This window comes from Harpia harpyja, chromosome 2, assembly GCF_026419915.1.
Source record: "Harpia harpyja isolate bHarHar1 chromosome 2, bHarHar1 primary haplotype, whole genome shotgun sequence".
Lineage (NCBI taxonomy): Eukaryota > Metazoa > Chordata > Aves > Accipitriformes > Accipitridae > Harpia > Harpia harpyja.
The window spans coordinates 41,060,377-41,080,414 of record NC_068941.1 but is presented as its reverse complement, the minus strand read 5'-3'; the positions used below and the strand labels follow the sequence as shown (position 1 = coordinate 41,080,414).

At 43.2% G+C, this 20,038-nt stretch overlaps 1 protein-coding gene across 1 annotated transcript in view; it reads left to right on the top strand.

Moving 5' to 3' along the window:
- Window positions 1–2,073: 2,073 nt before the first annotated feature.
- Window positions 2,074–20,038, top strand: part of RNF175 (ring finger protein 175) — a 32,238-nt gene continuing 14,273 nt past the window's right edge. The window contains 3 exon segments of the mRNA XM_052781005.1: window positions 2,074–2,292; window positions 18,003–18,037; window positions 19,842–19,986. Coding sequence (XP_052636965.1) covers window positions 2,074–2,292; window positions 18,003–18,037; window positions 19,842–19,986 — 399 coding nt within the window.

Sequence of the window (20,038 nt, the reverse complement as noted above, 5' to 3'; positions counted from 1 at the left end):
CTGTCCCTGAACAGCCTTGGTTTTAGAGGGAACGAGCTCACAGATACAGAGGAGCTGGCTGAAGATGAGCCTGCAGAAATGGGCTTGTGCTGCTTGGTAGAGGAAAGCACTTGGAAGAGGCAGTTGTTGCAATGCAGTCTCTGGGGATGGAAAACGAACAGCCAGGACTGCTCCGCTCAGCCTGCCTTACAGATACTGTCCTCCTACAGCAACCATAAAATTATCTTAATTGGGCTGTTCTAGAAGGCAGCAGTACTGACGCTGATGAGGACAGACAGGTCACAAGTTACTCACTCTGGGGTCATGTTAAGGCCAAGACTACATAACAGATTTTTGCCTAATCACTTAGATGCATGAAGACACATTACCTATGACCAATATCGCTCTGTCTTAAAAGCCCCCAAACATTCCCCTTCCTCCATCACAAAATAAACACCGTTATACCAGCAAAATCCTGTTCCTGCCAGGACAAATCAGGAGAAGAATAAACTAGACTGGCAAACATTCAATTTTACTAGTATAATCAGCATCCTGGATTAAGAGCATCCTTCCATACAGCATACCCTTACTGCTAAAGCCTTCTGCATGTGGCCCTGGGCTGAATAACTGGGACTATCCACCCTCAGGGTGAATTGGCAAAGGCGGGATTACCTTTCAGATAAACAGGATTTAGGCAAATGTGAAGAGTAATGGGACTCACATTTTCCCAGTTTAGTTCCATTACCTTGTTCTAACAGCATCCTATTAAAAGATGGATCATATTCACCTCACTAAGGAAAGGGAGTATCAGTGTTTCCTGTACTGCCTGTTTCCAAAGGTGTATAAGCCAGACATTGCAAACTATTCAACTGAAAATTAGGATTTTAAAGTCACAGCCTGGGGAAACTTAGTCTCTCAGATGCTGGCAAAGAAGTAAACACATACATTTTTCACATTTTTACCCTTACTGTTACTTGCTCAACAATAAGTGAAAACCTTCAACTGTGCCAGATAAATAGTGAACCAAACACGTAACAAAAAATTATCTGAGCCTGTTACTTCTGATCTGTGTGTTACATATACTTCAGAGTAACTTTATTACCTGATATGGTATGGCATGGTTCAGTTCTAGCAGAATTTTTTTTTTTGCAGTTGATGAAAATGGCAACCCACTGTTGCATTTTTCAGACACTTTTTGTCTTCTTCTAATTGAAACAACATTGTTAGGCAGCCAATTATGTAGCTCCCATTGTATTTGCTTTCATAAAAACTATAAAAGCAGTTGACTACAATGGATTAGTTTAAGAACAATAATAATGATACTTGACATTTATACAGAAGTTTCCATTTAAGTTTCTCAGACTGCCTTCACAAAAATAGGCATTAATATCCCTGTTTTGCAGATCAGGAAAATGAGGCACAGTGAAGTGAAATAACTCATTCAAAACCACCCAGCAAGTCCTTTACAGTCATGAAAAGCAGCATATTTTTTGCCTCCAAGTTTTATGCTCTAATCACTAGGCCGCAGCAATCAGAATGGTGTATAATCAAGGCAGCACTTAGATTATAATATGAAAGCGTAACGGTAACCAAGGCTCCCTCCAACATCTTCTTCCCTGAGTGTGTAAAAAAAATGACTCCCCAAATTCAAATTTAAAACCCATCAGAAACGTTCCTTGCAGTCTTTTCCTTTCTTCCTTATTTAGCGTTCTCTCTATTCTTTAATTACTTCTTAATCCTTTCTTTTCTCCCTCACTTCTCATTCACTTCAGACACCCACAGAGAAGCCACTCAGCCTCTCTCTCGTCCCTCTCATACAGACACTTTCGCCCTCGGTATGGTTTATTAAAGAACTCATGCAGTATAACTACACACAAGCCACAAAAATCCTAATGACCAGCTTAAGACATAAAAAGACCCATGCGGGAAATTCAGCAAGAGGCATTTAAATTTAATTAATGATTTTCTGTGAGGACAGGAGGGCAGTTAGATGCCACAAGAAGCACCACAGTCACATGCTGGTCGCCTCAGGCACGGCCACTATTCCTATTCTGCAGCAGGAGATTATAAAGATATTTAAAGAATATAGCAGGCATGAAGAACACACAGATAAAGCACACCTTCCCCTGCACGGCCAGGTCTCCCGCGTATCTCAGCCCCGTTGTTATAACCCTGTGTTCCCCCCTCTGGGGCCATGGTGCGCCTCGCTCAACCTTCTCTTGGATGTCTCGCTACCTCTCTTCAGCCATCGAGGGCATCAGCCAAGAGCGGAGCCACCGTGACTCAAGAATGGACGGTCTCATCGTCCCCCAGGTGCGTGCTGGGGCATGAGCGACCCCTGTGCAGTCAGCAGGGCAGCTCCTTTTTTGCTGCTCCTGTGGCCTGCTGCCATCCTCACCAAACCTACCAGCCCCGTGAGCCCTCCTGACGTGCCCCCCAGTTGGCAATACCAGAGGAAGGGCGATGGATTGATTGCTACCAGAGCTGTAGGCGGCTTTCCTTAGGTCAGGCAGCCCAGGCTTTTGTTATTGGAGCCAGAAGTTCTTATTTCTAGGCTTCAGAGACATGCCTGTATGATTTATCTAAAAGTTGCTTTCTTATCAGCAGATGTAGGTTCAGTACAGCCTAACTGTCTGATGAAATAGCCACAGGAATGGGTCTTGTTTGCCTCTGTACGAAGAGGAGAGTGCAAGATACTCACGTCACAGGAATCCAAGACCCCAAGCTGTTTTACAAACATAAATTAGCCTACACTATATCCCTTTGGGGTGAGTTTAATAGGGTAACATTTTCCAAACGCATCAACCCCCTTCAGGGTGAGCCGTGGGCTCCTAAATCACCTAGATGCCTTGGAAAATATGAGCCGCTATCCCCCACCGGAGTTAAAGCCAGTTGGCCGAGGTCAGCCGGCAAGCCTGTCACCCAGCCAGGAGGAACACCTCAGCAATCAGCCAGCCAGCCCATCGCTCTCACGACTGATCAAAATAACCAACCAACGTGGAAAGCTGCACTGCGAAGCAGCTGATGGAGCAAACTTCAAAACCAATTACTGCACGCACAGAGAAGCTGTCTGGCCAGAAAGACCAGCACAGATTAGGAGGTATGCTTAGTGTCTTACAGAACAGACCCAAGAAAGAGCATGTATACCTTCTAAGACCCACAATAAGGCAATACTATTAATGCAGATCTTTCAACACCCAAATGCTGCAGATCATCCTTTTGGAGTAATTTTCAATCCACAAAGGTGATGCTAAAATGGCAGAGAATTTTCTGTTTGGGCGCAACAGGTTGTCATTAGAGGCACAGCCAAAACTAGCAGCAGATTGAGGAGTGATCTGAAAGGGTAGCAGAAATGCTAATTTAAGCACACTTTCAACTTCCAGATCTTTGTTTTCAGAGCTGAACCCTGGCAGTCTTCACTAGACATTAAACTTTCCATACGGAGCCACTGTGGAAGACCAATTTAGGAGTTTTCCATTGATACCTGCTTTTATCAGGCAAGAGATAACTAATCCTTCCCTGGCAATTTCCCTGTATTGTTAGTTTGCTTCAAATCCCTAACATTGTCTAATTGCCTTTTTTTGTTTTGTGAATCTCCAGCCATGCACAATAGCAAACCCTGGCTGGTTACACACTGAGACAGGTGCTTTGGTGGCTGCAGGGCTCACATCATTAGGCACACACAGAGCTATTAATCATTTCGGTTTACTCTGAGGCAGAAACCTGAATTAAGTCAGGCCACTTTCCTAAGCAAAACAATAGCTTAATTGTAATAGGTAAGGTAAAAGTGTTTGGAGAGGTAGAGTTTCAGAAACTAGGGCAACTCCCCCCCCAAAAATAATCAGGCAAGACAAGAAAATACACTCTAATTTAAGAATTAGGAGGTTTAATAATTTGTTTTCAATAAGGGAAGAAAATGATTTTGAAGATAATCTTATAGCTTCACACAGCCTGTTTCCTTCAGACGCTGGATTCTTCAATATGGGAAAAATTTTCAGTAGTCTCATTTACATCCTGTGATCTGTAGCACTGCAATCATCCCAGTGGTATGAATGGTGGGTTTTTTTTTCACACAATGTGGATTTTTAAATATAGCATGGATTTTCAAAGGAGTCTATGAAACTAAAGCGTAAGATCAATTTCCAAAGTATTCTTAGGTTTTGACCTTTAAGTAACTTACACAACGAAAAGACAAAAAATTAATTTTGTTGGAAGCAACGTAAGAAGGCATATTTAAAATCCTGTTAGATGCTTACAGATGCTTATCTGTTGCTTGAGGTACCCACATGTATTTCAAAATTTGGCTGCAACACATATATCCTTGGAGAGTTTAATGTACTTGGCACCCAGGGATTTTGGAAATGGGATCTAGACTGTTGAAAATATTAGCAAGTAGTAGTACCATAATCTGTCCCACACATGTGAAATGTTAAAATTGTCTTAACCCTTTTGTTTCCTCATATTCTAGTCAAATGATACTTACTGGGAGAACTGAAATAAGACATCCTGGCTTCCCCACAGAAACAGACTTTATACATTCATAAGGTAACTCAGGAATTTTAAAGCTAGCTCTACCTTCACGAAAAAACAGTGCATGGACATCAGTCCCTCAATCCAGAACTAAGCTTGCTGGGAGGATTAGCATCCTTTTCAACTTTGTACTGTTACATTAAGTAGATGAACAAGAAAAGATTTGTATGAAATAATACTGTTTTCTACAACACAATACAGCAGGAAACTACATTAACTGTTAAGACTTGCCTTGCAACTGCTGCAACTAACTAGCACATAGCAAGGAGTAATACAAAAGTCAGCAATATAGTGATATATAGTTATAGTTCATAAAGGGTCTATTATTTAATGAGATTTCTCAAAATGGAAGATGAAAGAGACACTGCATTTTCTCCCATATGAAACTCAAAAGGATCACTGGAGACATCTAGAACATGGATTACAATATAGCACATCTCCTCTGCTAGTAGAGTGCCACAACCTAGCTTAGGGTGAAGTTCACCTAGCAATAACTACACTTAATGTGGGCATATTGTATCTAAATGTGAGCTGCTCCACAGAGGCTCCATTTTCTGCACCCCACCCCCGCCAGCTGTGTGCTCCCACCACCTTCCTCCACCACATGAGGCAGACAGTGCATCAGGTCAGCTCTTTTACTCAACCCCAAATGAACCCTGAATGAAAACAACTAAATACGATGAGTGGTTTGTGGTGAGTTCAGCAGCCGAGCAGAAGACCCACCTAGTCCCATAGCTGCACCATCTGATACATGGGGAGCAGATGGCAGGTAGGTCACACAAAGCGCATCCTAAAAATGGGCCCTCAGCCCAGACGTTTGCAAAGAAACAAGTATGTTAACAGCAGGCTCAGTTTCAATTTGCTGCTGTGGCTTGCCCAGCACCAAGGGAAGTTGGTGAGGGCTATTGAAGAGCTTGCAGTATCAACTTTGTCTTGGTATAGCCTTTCCCTGCAGCACATGAAAGGGTCCCCCAGTGACCTGCGCCTCGTAGCAGGCAAGGAGCAAGGGCTGGGGTGCTGCTCCAGCCCTTTGAGCTCCTACAGGGCAGGAGTGCAGCAGGCTGGATCCCTTCGGATGGCAGCCTAATGACCATCTGCAGGGCAGGGCTCAGCACGCTTGTAGCTTGGACATGAAAAATACACCTTTTCAGCCTTACGGTAATCTTGATAAGGCTGAGCACCTGAGGCCCAGGCTTGCTGCGTTTGCCAACTGGGCTCTTCTGCTTGCCTGTCTCCCACACTCATTCTATCTTTGATCCTCTGAAGGAGAAAAAGTATCTAAAAGAGCTTGTGGAAAACTTCACACACAGCAGCACTCGAAAAAGAGATAAGAAAAAGGTGCTGGTGGATACTGTAATGGCATAATCTACTTCAGTGGGAGATTCTCATCTGGCTGATGTATTCCATTTCTGACACACTACTGAAAGGATGGTGCAGAAACAGAGCTTTAAAAAAAAAAAAAAAATAAAAGGACAAGATTTGCCAGGGAATTTGGTACCAACACACATTCTAGGTAGATTTTATGAAGTGTGAAATGATGACCTAGAGCTGGTCCTAGGGAAATCAGTGGTAAAATTCTATATACATTAACAGAAGCAGAGTAAATCCAGTATTGACTACTTTTGAAGAGTCTGACTCTCTAACAGTAAGAATATTTATTTTCTAAATGTCATGCTATATATAAATTTAGGACACCGACAATTCAGAAGAGTCACTCCTGCTCAAACTCCAATTAGAAGAGAAGCATTCTGAGATTTAATGGAGCCCTACTGAAGCTACTGCTCTAAAATAGTATTAATACAATAGCTGACTAAGTCTGAATGAAACACGTACTTGTATATAAATGCAATAGCAGCAGCTATCTGGAAGAAAACACAGCAACCCTGATTGTCACTGTTTCAGCACATAAAGAGGTGGACAAGTGACTGTGGTCAGGGTGAAGTCATTCTCACCGTATAGCATCAGGCAACTGGCTGAGTGCAAAGCTGCCTGAGGTTCAGTGAAGTCAGCCTGGTGACATGTGGAGCAGATGCTGAAAGTCTGACAGCTGGAAATGTTGGAAGCACTTGTCATCAGGAGGTGGCAGGAAGCTTATGTCAGCTGGAAAAGAGCCTGGATGCTTGTTGCTAGGGCAGCAGAGAGGGTTTTGACAGCTAAAAGTGTTGGTGAGCAATGACTAGAGATAAGAGTGAAGATCCCTGGGAAGGCAGAGGAGGGCTGGTTCCTCAAGTTTATCTTTAGAGATAGGGATACAACAGGTCACAGCAAACCCCCAGTTTGGGGCAGAGTCCTCATAGCCATCTGCCACTAGCTTAAACTCAGAAGGGAACTGTTACTTTGACATTTCATGCTCATTCTCAGTGTTACAGTATAAATGCTACAGCTAGCAGGGAGGTTGCAGATGGGGAAGAAAGCAAGGGGTGGGGAGAAGAAAATACTCATCTTTGGGAAGAGTTAGATTCGCTAGACTTGACCTCGAGAACCTGAATGACCAAAGTTTGCATACACTTAGGTCTGTGCCTGGCAAAGAGCCTTCTTTTTGTATTTTACTTTCCTGTGGAGGCATTCAGAGTAAAGCAACAAAGACATAGCAGATGTGTCTTTGAGTAAACCTTATTTGCTCCTGGAAAAAATAGAGGGGAGAAAAAAACCAAAGGTTCTTAACTGAGATTGCTAAAATATAAGTATGTTAAAGAACAGGAAGAAAACCTGAGGACTATGAAAAATGCATAGTCTTCAGAAAGACTGAAAAATAAGACCTTGTTAGTAGCTGGGTTTACTCCAAACCCAGTAAAAATACTAGAAAACAACAAAGAATAGAAAGTCTTCTGCAAGTTTTTTTTTTTTTTTAAAAAGTTTCCCCAAATGGACAATATAGCTCAGAGATTTTCCAGTGCAAGAGCCTCTTCACAAAGTGTTATAAAAGTTACAGTATTGATAGCAATTTCAGATAAATGGAAAACCCAAGATCTTTGACAATTTTCGCACTATGAGAAGTTCCTTTAACCAAGTACAGCTGGCTGAACTTTTTTTTCATTAAATGGTTTATTGGTTAGGATGACGCAAATAAATTGGGGAAATTCACCTAGTGCTGTTTCTTTTTCATTTCCAAGGTTGGGAGTGGACATTACTGAAATTAAATATTCCAGTTTGGGTAGCAAACTTGCACAGTCACTGGCATTATCTATATTTACTCATGCATACTCAAATAGATACATGAGACAATATGGCAAACACTTGCCTAGGCTGTGGGAGATCCGGGTTTAAAGCTGTCCTCTCGTCCCCTCTATGCTCTGTGCCCCAGTTCAGATGAAGAGCTTAACCAGTAACCAGAGATTTTGGTAGCTACACACTTGAATGGGGAGTATGCTGGGTGTTTCACTCTCAACTTTTGCTACTGAAGCTTTTCCAAATTGTAGAAAATTACAGAATAAATCAGATAGAGAAAGAATAAGCTTATGGCCTGATGACTAGGTTACTCACTTTGCACAGCAGCAGGAGAACATGAAGAAGAGGGGTCAGAGCCTATCTCTGATCCTCAGCCTCTCTCTTGCCCCTGTAGATGTGTGCCATGGCCCCACATCAGACTCATAAACGGAGAAGATCCAGCACAAGAAACCTGACCCACAAGTTCTGATTTTGCTTGCTTGATGCATTGGAGTTATTTTTTAATCTAGGCATCCTAGGAAAGAAACAGAGCTCCATCCCAGAATACTTCATTTCCAGTGTTAAGACTTTCATCTGAGTGTTAGGCGAACCTTACTAAAAGATTGAAGCAGTCTGGAGTCTTGAATTTAAGTTGTTAACATCCCAGGTAAATTGCCCTACTCACTCAACCAGTAGATAAAACGGGAGATCTGGGACTACTTCCCTCTCATGTTTACGATCCAGTCCTTTGCTTTTATTAAATGTACCTGAAAACCAAATGAAACAGTTTGCCGGGTGTTAAAAAATGCTTCTATAACCTCAAATCAATCCTTGTTGCTGTGCTGACAATTCTAAAGAAATGAAGTTTCCATTCAGTCCATAACATTTTTTTCAGTTCAGCTGCCAAAATACTTTAAACCCAGCAACTATTCGCACAGCCCTACAAATTAGGTTTACTAAAGGAAACAATTAGCAAGCCTGTAGCCTACAGGAATTTCAATTGGTGCTGCTACAGTGCATTGTTTAAGTAATTAGAAAATGATTCCAACTATTGTAAGTATTTGCAACACAAATGCGGAGCCCATAGATGCTGTCCTATTAATAATGGGAGCTATAAAAAGATTGAAAAGCTAGTCTGCAGAGGAGGTCACATGCTTATTAGTCTAACCAGTATATGCTTTTCATTGTCACTGAATAGCAATATTTAAATAAAATAGGACCGTCCAGGGAAGCATGGTCCTGCACCGCTAATTTTTTGAGCAATCAAAAGATACAGATGTGTCACTTACTCCATTCAAGCTTAAACAGATGAACACCTGGATAAAGACATGAATATAATAATCAGTGAAGTTAAGGTGTACCACCAGACTAGAATTCTGTATGAAATACTGAGCAAAGCTGTAAAATCAGCAGCAAGATGTCATGAAACCAAAATGAGTTTCCAAATGAGTGTCTATTTCCAAATGGAAATAGCATCAATCATAAACGTTGATCTTGCGCAAACTAATTTAATGGGAAAACTCAGCAGAGATGCTCAAACCACAATTTAATACACTCTACAATCCTGAAATGCAATTAATCTGCTTAAGATGGTAATACTTCCAAGTAATAATTGGCAGCCTTAAAAAATTCTTCACCTCAGATTTAGCTATTAAGCTTTAGAGATGGGCTAGCAGCCAGATGTTTATAAACTCTTTTCAGGTTACAATTTAGTTACGGTTACAGGGTTAGACAATGTACTCTCATTTAGCCCTTCAACTGACTAGCTTAACCATTATTTGCCACTACACTAGGCATATGCACCCTGCTGGCTGCTACTGTCCAATGCCAAGTCATCTATTTCCCCGCTACTGCTAGGCTGAGGCTGTTCCATTCATCCCCTAGACAGCCTCCTTTCAGGGGAGCATTACAGGCTCAACAGACCTCTTTGTTGGAGTTCTATTTACACCACCATTTTTTGTTACTCAGATTGTGAAAGGAAACAACAGGAGATGGAGAGGAGACGGACTGCTAACACAGTGGACCAGAAGTCATCAACCTCAGTTCTTTGAAGTGATATGCACAGTAAACATGGAAACTATACCAATATGTGAAATAACCTGGTGGTCTAAGTGCAGTTCCCCATAGACGCGTGGATCTATATCTACAAAAAGTCAGCACCATAATCAGCAATAAGTGGCAACATTCGCTGTTATTTACAAAGAACCGCAGTGTAATTATTCACCCGGCTCCTATTGATTATAATGGGATTTGGCTGGATAAATCCCCATGTAACTCTTTGAAAATTTGGGAGCTTTGGGGCAGTTGCTGCTCAGAGGTGCAAAACCGAACGCACATTCAGACGGAATGTGCTCCCTTCCGAATACCGCCAAAATGCAGCAGCAAGTACTGTGAGCCTTTGACTCGATTGCTGCTGTCTCAAAGCTGTTGAGAGAGAGAAACGCAGCTCCCTGCAGCACGACAGCATGATGACCGTGCACCTCCCAGACCCAGGAGTGCTGGAGCACATGCTGAACTTTGGAGACGTGTTTAATTCCCTTTGATTTCAGTAAGACTAAAGCACGCACACGACTGCTTTGTGGCATGGTTTTCAGCATGTGGCCCATGGCGTAAGGCATACGGCAGTGGCCCAGAGGCCTCGGGTTGGCTTCGGTTGTCAGGTTTTAGCTGGGGAAGCTGCTTTTCATACGCACCATGCTGCTCAGCAGCTGCCTCCCCAGTACGCCACGGGCTGGCGCGCTCCTGGCCCGCACCACAAAGGCTTTTGCAGCCGCATCGCTTCACTCCCGCGATTTGCCCTGTCGACTTCGGTGGGAGCAGCATTGCATTTCAGCGAGCGATAGCAAGACTAAGGCTTTACATGCCGAGGTGAAAGACACAGTATGTTGAACCACAAGCCGAGCAGGCATAAAGGGCTTGGGTTCAGCAAACTCTGTGTCATTCAGGCATACTTCCTACACCAGATAGCAACTCCAGCAAGGGTACGTGTGTATCACTCATTTCTTTGCTGTACTCTGACTGGAATATACCTGTTATTCCCCAGCTGCATTATCTTCTTTACTTAGTGCAGCACCCTATTGCCTAGCTTCAGCTTTCTCTCTAGCCCTCAGCTATCCTACTCCTTTCTGAGCTTCCCTGAAAGGCAGCTCCATGCTACTTCAGTTGCCAGATTTTAAGTCTGCAAGCGCATGGCACCCCGCTCCCAGTGGCCATGTTGTCCATCAGCCTTCCCAGCACTCTCCCGCTCTCCGCTACAATATTCCGGAGCAGTGATGCCTTAGACAACATAAACACCATGAGCAGCAAAAGTAGCGTTGCTTCTCTGTGATAATTATTTCCCATTTCTACAGTGGGACAGATGCCAGATAGGCCTGTTGTGTAAGATAGGTCCACATGTGTTGCCTTTACCATGAGTCCACCAGTCTTTCGAAACATTTTACTGGTGCCCGAATTCTGGGGTCCTGGGATGATAAAGGTCTCACTGCTTTCGTTTTATGAAATGTGCATTTTTAGACTTTCAGGAAAAAAAAAAAAATTGAAAAAGAGAACCCTAATAGCTAAAATATTAAAAGTGACTAAGAAGAATTGTATTGCTATTGTGGAAAATTTTCTATCCCTAAACCAGTCACATCATTGGGGCAACAAGGTGATTGGCTGTTGGATTTTCATTATTTGAAGTAAAGAGGTTTGCTTCACTAACTTTTGCAGATATGAGGAGAAACACATTTTCATGTCCTGCTTTACGGCAGATTAACTTACTATTTCTCCCTTGTCTGGTGTGCTTTTTAAGAGCCCCTCCTTCACAAAATAAAAATGTTCTTCTTTTATCTGACAATATCCAGAGGCTGGACATAAAATAGACAATGCACAGAGCACAGTGTGTGCATGCATGTTTCAGTGCATAGAAATTTGCACTTTTAATTTTAACCAGTGCAAATGACAATTAAAAGCAATAGCCTTTCAACTTTTGCAAGAAGAGGTCCCATTTTTGTATTTTATGGGGTAGTTAGAAAAACAAAATTTTATTGCCTGTATAGGGGAACAATTTTCAGTGATTTAAGCTTATAGTGAAACCAGCTGATGTCCATCTTGCTTTATCCGTATTGCTTTTTTCTTTGATCATAAATGTATCCAATGAATATTTTATGTTATTTTACATTCTTGGTAAATTGCGTGCATCATGAGGTAAAAAAAAGTATACTAGTTACTATTATTTTCCTGACGGGTTTTCCTTTCCAGTACAGCATTGTATTGTAGTTATCACATTGAGAATTTGCCAAAATTGTCTGACAGAACTGCTCTGGAGCTTCAGCAGTTCTGACATTCCCACAAAAATTCCAAGAAGAAAAAAAATCCATTATTTTTTGCTTCCCAGGAGTCCCAGAATCCAGCCTAGTCAGCCAGAAAGAGTTGTTCCCTTGTAAGGCCAAAGCAAGCCTTTGAAGCATATCAAGTTTATAAAAACATAGACAAATCCAGTAAAGCAGTCTTTAGGGAGGAGCTCAAAGAATAAATTTTAAAGTATTTTTTGTGTTCTGTTGAATGGTGGAGTAAATCTAACAACTGACAGTGCTGCCTGGTTGTCAAGAGATTGAAATGGAAAAACAGGGCCCCAAATGTTAATTGCACATATCATTCAAACTGCTATCTTACACAGCTCCTTGCCTTCGATTAGATTTCTGCAAAGTGCTCTGAGACTCTTGTTTGATAAGTGTTATAAAGGTACAGTATGCGCGTACTGAGTGTGGGCACTATTAGTTTATGCAGAAACATTCCTCTATCACCTAGTCTCATTTTGGCTGCTTAGCCCTATTTATTAAAACACTGAAGAACAAAAGGGGAAAAGTAGGATAACAACGTATACAAGTTTTCCTTTGAATATTCCTGCTTTGTCAGAGGTAAATGCCCTTTAGCCTTCCAACTTTCAAAAAAAAGACATCCGGCTGTTGCATTTTAAAGAGCACTTAGAAATATAAAACTACTACTTTTATAACAGAAAAACATTTAGTGATTTAAGCTTATTGTGAAGGTTTTGATGCATATTCTGGGTTAAATGGCCAGTATGGAAGCAATACAATGAAACTGCATAACATTATGACATGCAACCCACTGTATTAAAATATATATATTAAATATACAGATATATATCTACTCATAGGGAAATAGCTAGGAAAGGTACCACTATCTTTCCTAGAAAAGGCCTGCCTTTCCCACCAGTGGCTGATATTAATTAATTATATTACTGTAGCATTTATTCAGGCACACTCTAGGGGCTGCACACAGCCCTGCCACACAGGGAGAACTTTGTGGCAAAGACTGCGCAGGCCTTGCTGGCAGGAGACTCCGGCTGGGGAGTCAGCCAGCTAGCAGGGAGCAATCTGTGAAGCTGCCATACCTGAATGGCACTCAGTTGCAAACCCAAGCCCCAGGCTGCTCTGAACTGGTGCAGAGCCGGGCTGCCCTTGGGTTACTGCACAGCATGTCACACGATCAGGGTCAGCCCCTGCTTCCCTTCACGGCAGGACTGACGTCTGCTACGTGTGAGCGTGTACTGACTAACTAGTGGTATTTCTCCCCCCATACAACAGAGACACACTAAAAACCTCCACCTGCACCACACAAAAAGTAAAGCACCACGTACAAACCCTCGGCAACCTTGCCGCTTAGAAATGAAGCGCTTCATGGCCGTTCAGGACTTGCGTGGGCGGCCGTCTTTTCAGGATCCTCAATAACAGACTCAGAAAGGGCCAGAAGACCACAGACCACCTCCATTTCGGTGTCTCATGTATCAGATAACAAAATTAAGTAATTATCTGGCAACAACAAACAATAACAAAGCTCGATTTGCTGCTGCCTTGGGAGGCTTTGAGCAGCCTGCTCAAGGGATCTCTAACAAACAGGCCACTTCCCCACAGCCGCTCATCAGGCGCACAGAGCAAACCCAACAGGGAGAGTAATAAAGACACATACGTCCCCTCTTGTGTTTTAAATGGGTAGTGGAGGCGGGAGAGGCCAACAGCGGCGGTCTGGGCTGCACAAGCCCAGCCGAGCGTTGGGGTGAACGGAGCAGGGTGCTGCCTTGTCCGCTCCTGAGGCCGGCCCGGAGCAGTGCTACCGCCACAGCCACGCCAGTGAACCTCAGAGGGAGAAAAACCCCAGGTGTTTTGCAGAACGCTTCCATGACTCAGGCTGGGGGATCAGGGACAGGCGGGCAAAGCTGAGCCAGCCCCGCACGCCCCCGCCCCAGCACCGGCATCTTGGGGCTCTGTGTACCCCCCGCCGCACCGCCACCAAATGGCCGCCCGCCAGCACCGCCGCTGAAGAGCCGTGGGCTCGGGCAGGCACCCGGCGGTGGCACCTTCCTTCCTGCCTGCGGCTGGGGCACGGCTACCACCACGGCTGCAGTGCGGGTCCTGGAGGTGCAGCAACGAGGTCGGAGGGAGGAGGAGGGAAGAGGGCAGCTGGAGAGGGGCTGGCGGCGATGAGGGGTGTTTGGCTGCAGCCGTGTGTGTATACGGGGGGGGGGGGGCGGTGTGTGTATACAGGTGCATGTGTAAGAGGTGGTGTTGGCCGTGTGATGAGGAGCCACGTTTTCAGCCGTGTCACCCTGCAGGCGACACTCCCCAGAGCTCTCCAGACGCTCCCCAGGCCTCCGCAGGAAGGAGCAGAGACAAACCCACACCTCTACACTTAAACCCAGTGCTCCTGCCCCAAAATACAGGGCCATTCGTGCTTCTCAGCTCGTCGGCTTGGCATTGCCCGCCTCTCCTGGCCCAGCTCAGTGGGGTTGGGCACACCTCCGCCAGCCTGCTCCTGGGGAGCAAGGCTGTCAGGCCCTTGTTTGCCTCTATGCCTTCTGCCTTTCCTCTTGGAAAATGGAGCCATCAAGAAACTTTCAACCCTTCCCTGCCCTTGTACAGCTTTTGCAGAATTTTACGACAGCTGGCACAGGGTGAGAAGGTAGCTCTCTGTACAACTCTATGCATTAATCATAATTACTCTTCGTTAGGACTGCAGTAGTATCAAAAAGCCCAGGCATAATTTTGGGGTGCTTAGTGGTTAAAGCATACATAAGAACACGTGGGCCTTCCCTCAATGACCTTGCAATCTAGTTTAAAACAAGACACAATAAACGCTGGAAAATTAGCACAACACTGCAATAAAGGTGAGATCAATGATAATGAACAATGCAGGTGTATTTGGAGAAATTATTTTTTTCAAGATTAAAAAAATCCCAAAACTCTCAGTCACTCTACTGAAGAAGTTAAAGCGCACATCAGGGCATCTGCTTGTCTGCTCTGAAGTTTTTATTTCACCCCAGTGTAAAAAAACAGGGATTCACCTGGACTGTGACAAGAAAATAGTTCTTCTACTCGTACAAAAGCCCATTCTTTTAAGCCAGTATTATTTTCTTGTCCTGTTCTGTCCAGTTTTAGGTGGATAATGTTAGATTACACCTCATTATCAAGTACTTTTTATACCCAGCAGCCAGAAGAGAGGCCCTGACTCCACAAATGGCATCTAGTCTTTATCCCTGTCTGCTGCTGACAGATGCTGTGTTTAGAAAAGAGTTTAGCATTTATAGCAAATACTTTTTTGCCAGGTCACAGTTTGCCACTACTGAGGGGACACAGACAAGGGCAAGGTCATGCCCATGGCCATACATTCACTGATCATCCATTATGTACTGATGTTACAGTCCCTAGCTGCATCCAAACCCTTTAATTGTCCTTTTCCTGGGGGTCAAATAAAACTTTCATATTCCTTAGTCTGTCTACACCTTAAAGCAGGACTTTGCTCTCCTCTCCCCATTGCCAGCACCCACAATAGTCTCCTTTGCTCCCATGCCACACAGCAGCCCCCAGTGCTCTCCCCTACATTGTGTACCCAACCTTCACGGCCAGGGTTGTTCAGGGTTACTGCACCCACTGCTGCACACACAGCACTGTGCTGCTGTGTAGTATTTGCCTCTACGCATCGTATTTCTCCATGGCCACCATCAACACACTCCACTGTGCTTCCTTGTATACACTACTTCTGTTCTTCGTTCTCCCAACCCCTGCACCATGAACTGCAGCAGCCAAGTAGCACCATCCCACGGTACTTTCCTTAGCCCCTCCTGTCCAGTTCTTCACCCTATGGACAAAGCCCATTCTAGCTGCCTTGTTGTAACAAGCCTTCACCTGCTCCTCTGGTCTTTGCCTCATGTGGCACACCCACCTAGTACAGGGCAGCCCTCATCACAAAGCCATTGCCACCACCATAGAGGAGGAGGAGAACAGTCAGAGGTTAAAAAGGGAAGTCTGGAGATGCAAGGATTCATGTGGCTATGCGTTATCCAAAATAAAGTTAAAATCACTGCATGGACTGTAATTCTGTTTCCATTTTTCAACCACCTCCACATCCAAATTCTGGCACAGATAGGATGATACTTGAAGTGTTATTATCAGTATGTGTTGGGGAAAAAAATAAAAACAACAACAAAAATAATCAGTATTTTGTACAAGTTCTTCACTTTAGTAAGTTGGAAAGAATTATACTAATAGAATATGATGAAACACTAGCAAATGGTCTACTGTCTTTGAAATAAAACTAATTTTGTTTTTAAGGCTGAGTAGCCTTCCTTTTAACTGGCCCCTAGCTTGCTACAGTCAAAATGCTACTGTGTGCACTGTTGAGAAAAGTTGGATCTAAACTATCCCAAGTGCATTTACAGTTTTATTGCATAGTAACAGAAATCAGGTTCAATTAGCAAGATACGAATGCTTTTTCAGAATCTGCAAGTTCTTTGTTACTTGCTAGCTGGTAAACAAATAAATAATGCAGTGTGAACTGAAACACGTCTCTACTTTGAGCTATATAATGTAATTGTTGCAATTTAATTCAGCTCTAATGAGACTAGAGTTTGCAGATGTGTAGTCCAATACTTTTGTAAAGGTACATTAGCATACATATGAACTACAAAAGCAACTCTCTGTTTTATGGTATTTGCTGACTAAGACTAGACTGTCAACACCTTTACTTGACTCTGCAAAAGTATGGTAAACACTTTTTTCTTTTTTTCCCTTATTCCCTCAATTCAATCCTTATGACCTCCAAAGGTGAGAGATCAGGAGCCACTCGCCTCATACTTTTTCTGACAGAAACAGCAAAAGGAGCTGAGGAAGCAGAGAGTGGCAGCTGGGCCTCTAATGGGTTTGAAGTTTCTGCTAGGTACAGCTACACCTTTTGGTACTTAAATTCTTCTAAAACTGTATGTCTTTCCCAAAGTGAATGGTGACTTGCATTCCCTGTTTCTCCCTTAGAAAAGTACAAATGGCCACAGTTACTTAATGCGGATGGTAAAACTGTAGCAAATCCCTCAGTACTCAGAGCAAAATGCAAGGACGCATCACCCATAGGGCTAGGATGTACATGGCAAAACCCAGCATAAAGTGGCACCTTGACACTTCAAGTTATATTAACAACAACCACCACCACCAAACATGGACATTTCAACTGAAAAACAGCAAACATTCATAAAAATCAGAAAAATTTATCCCCTTGAATTTTAGAATTTTTATAGAAAATTTAAAGACTTATTTACAGAACTGGAAGATTTTGAAGGAAAAACAAGAACTAAACACTATCTTTGATAATGACCTTTTCTGATAGAACCCAGTTTGGAACCAGAAGAAGTACTACCTTTACACTTCATTGAATACTTTCAAATTCCCCTTTTCAGCCTTTTTTGTGTAAGCTATTCCACAGGCTTTATCATGTACCTGTACAGCTGCCTAATTAGAGTAGCTGGAAGATCAAACCTAGACCTTTTTGATTAGGTCTAGGAGATATTTCGTTTAAACCTCAGCTTGCTAATTTTGTTGCAGTGATTTTGTCCCCATGTATTGAAGAAGAGAATTCACTGCCACAGGAAGCCCTGAGGAACAACGAAATATCCATCCATGGAGATATTAATAACTCAGCTGGACTCAGCCCTAGGCAACCTGATATCCTTCACTCTGTTTTCACTGGAGGTTGGTCCAGATAACTGCTAAGGTCCCTTTCGCCCGAAGTTATGCTGTAACTGTAGGCCTCTAGAGCACGCCATAGTCCCTGTTGGTCAGTCACCCTGAGGGAATTCATCAGCTGCACCCATCGTACATCGCAGCCATTGAAATTGTGAGACCGCCATCCTCAGCGTAGCTGCAGGTTTCTTAGCAGCTTCCAGGCAAGAGGGGTAGAGGGAACTTGCCAACATGTCCAGCAACTCACAGGACGGAAGGGGTGGTGAGGGTTAAAAGAAGAAAAACCATCTGGCTGTTGTTCACCGTGAAGTTATAATACTTGTTTTGAATGTGTTTCAGGAAAATGATTTATTATCAACAGAGGAACAATGGAAGTAAGTTAATTTACATACTGCTTGCAAATGTTTTGTTAAATGAATTGTACATTTATAGCAATACCAGAAACCTTTAACATTTTGTTCACAGAAGTGTAGTTAGTAAAGAATTTTCTTTTCTTGAAAAGTTTTACTGGAACTTTTTATTCTGTCAGTTTAATCAGTTCCTCAGCAAAATGAAATAGGGAACAGCTTTACAGCAATCATTACAGAAACTGCTGTTGTAGTACAATGTTTTCCTTTAGGAACAATAAATATAATGCTTCCCGTCCTTGCAAGTCTAATATAAAGAAATGGTCCTTTAACCATCATTTTAATGCCTGCTTGGGGGGTGGGGGTCGAGAGGAAAAGCTTGTTATCTCCCTGTTGCCACCTTCCCTTTTCTTAGGATGCACATTAATTACGCTACCTCCAGCTGTAGGCTTGCCCCGCCAGTGCACCCGGCACCAATGCACTGCCCGTCAGGGGCACCCTTGATTGCAGCCTGCGGGACACCGAGTGCATCGCACCGGTGAGCTGCTTTGAGGTACTTCATGCAAGCACGCTGTTGGCAAGGAAGATGTGGTACTTGCATAAAGCTGGGAAGAAAGACATTTGACACTGGTATGCGTACTCACTTCAATGCTGTGGCATCTGAGTGCGCCATCCATCATGTAGCCATTTCTTTTTAAATGGAAAAAAGCATGGCTACTGTTGCACTTTTGCTTCTGAAGAAGGACTGGGAAAGATCCACGTGTTTTAAACCTATATCTAGATTTCTGCAAAGTCAAAAGTTTTAGCTGGATTCAAAGTTTGGCTAACATGGGATAGCACGTAATAGCAGCAACGTATAGATTTGGGCTTGCTCAAAGCTGGATCCCAACTGTTTTAACACTGGCTGTATCTGAACAGAGTAGCTGCGGCCCATCAGCCACCATGACACAAGGTCTTGATGTGTGAATCGTGCAGGGCAGGCATCAACCAGAACATGCTGCAGCTCCCTTCCAGCCCATATGCATGATGTTTCTCCCCACAGGGACCACAGCATGGGAGGTGAAGGGAGACAGTGCATGTCTGTCTTTTCAGCCTCATTTCAGGGTGCAGTTGGGGTGCACTCAGCACATACACCGATCTAGAAGCCAGGAGGTGCTGTTGAGTCCTGAAATGTAGGCCCAGAAAGCTCCAGGTCAGAGGAAAACTAACATCCAGGTTAATTTGAGTCAAGCTCAGATGAAGATCAAGATTCTTACTACAGGGGCATGAGGCTCCCATCTAACATAGAAGCTCGCTCAGCTTTAGTTATGAAGGAGGCTGATTTATAGCTCCAAAACAATCCCCTCATTTCTTCAGGGCTCAAGGAAACTTTCATTAACTCTAGAAGGAAGATAAATGCCAGCTACAGTTCTCACTTTATAGGGAAGGAAGGTGAAACAGGGTTTTAAGCCCTCTTCTGATTCTGCATTTACCTTGGGCTAAAAGATTATGTGGGACTCAGATCTGTGACTATGAAATGCCTGCTTAAAATTCATAGGCACTATGTGTTTGTGACTAGATTTACATTCAGTACTGAGTCACTAGAAAAAGAAAAGAAAAAAAGACAACTCTCCGTCCATTACTTTACATTTCCTTTTTCAGGATAATAGTTCCAGTTACAAAGACCAAGTATTCTCATCTAGTTTGTTATGTTATATCTTCATGCATAGCAACATTAACCTATTTCCTCATAAAGTGTCTCTCATACATGGGCTTACTGTCACCTCTAGGTATATAAAATCAATCTAGACTTTTTTTTTTTTTTTAAATAGCATGCATATTTTCTTTTCAGGTTGCAACATTGGAAGATGCATGCAAAGCACCATGGCTGTGAAGCAATGCATATGGAGATGGCTCTTGTTCTCATTGCAGCCTTGGTTGTTGCCCAGATGATTGTGCTTGTTCAGTGGAAGCAAAGACGCTGTTGAACATAGAGTGTGAATAGCTTGTCAGAAAGACAGCAGTTTTGGAACTGTAGTGGTTAAGACA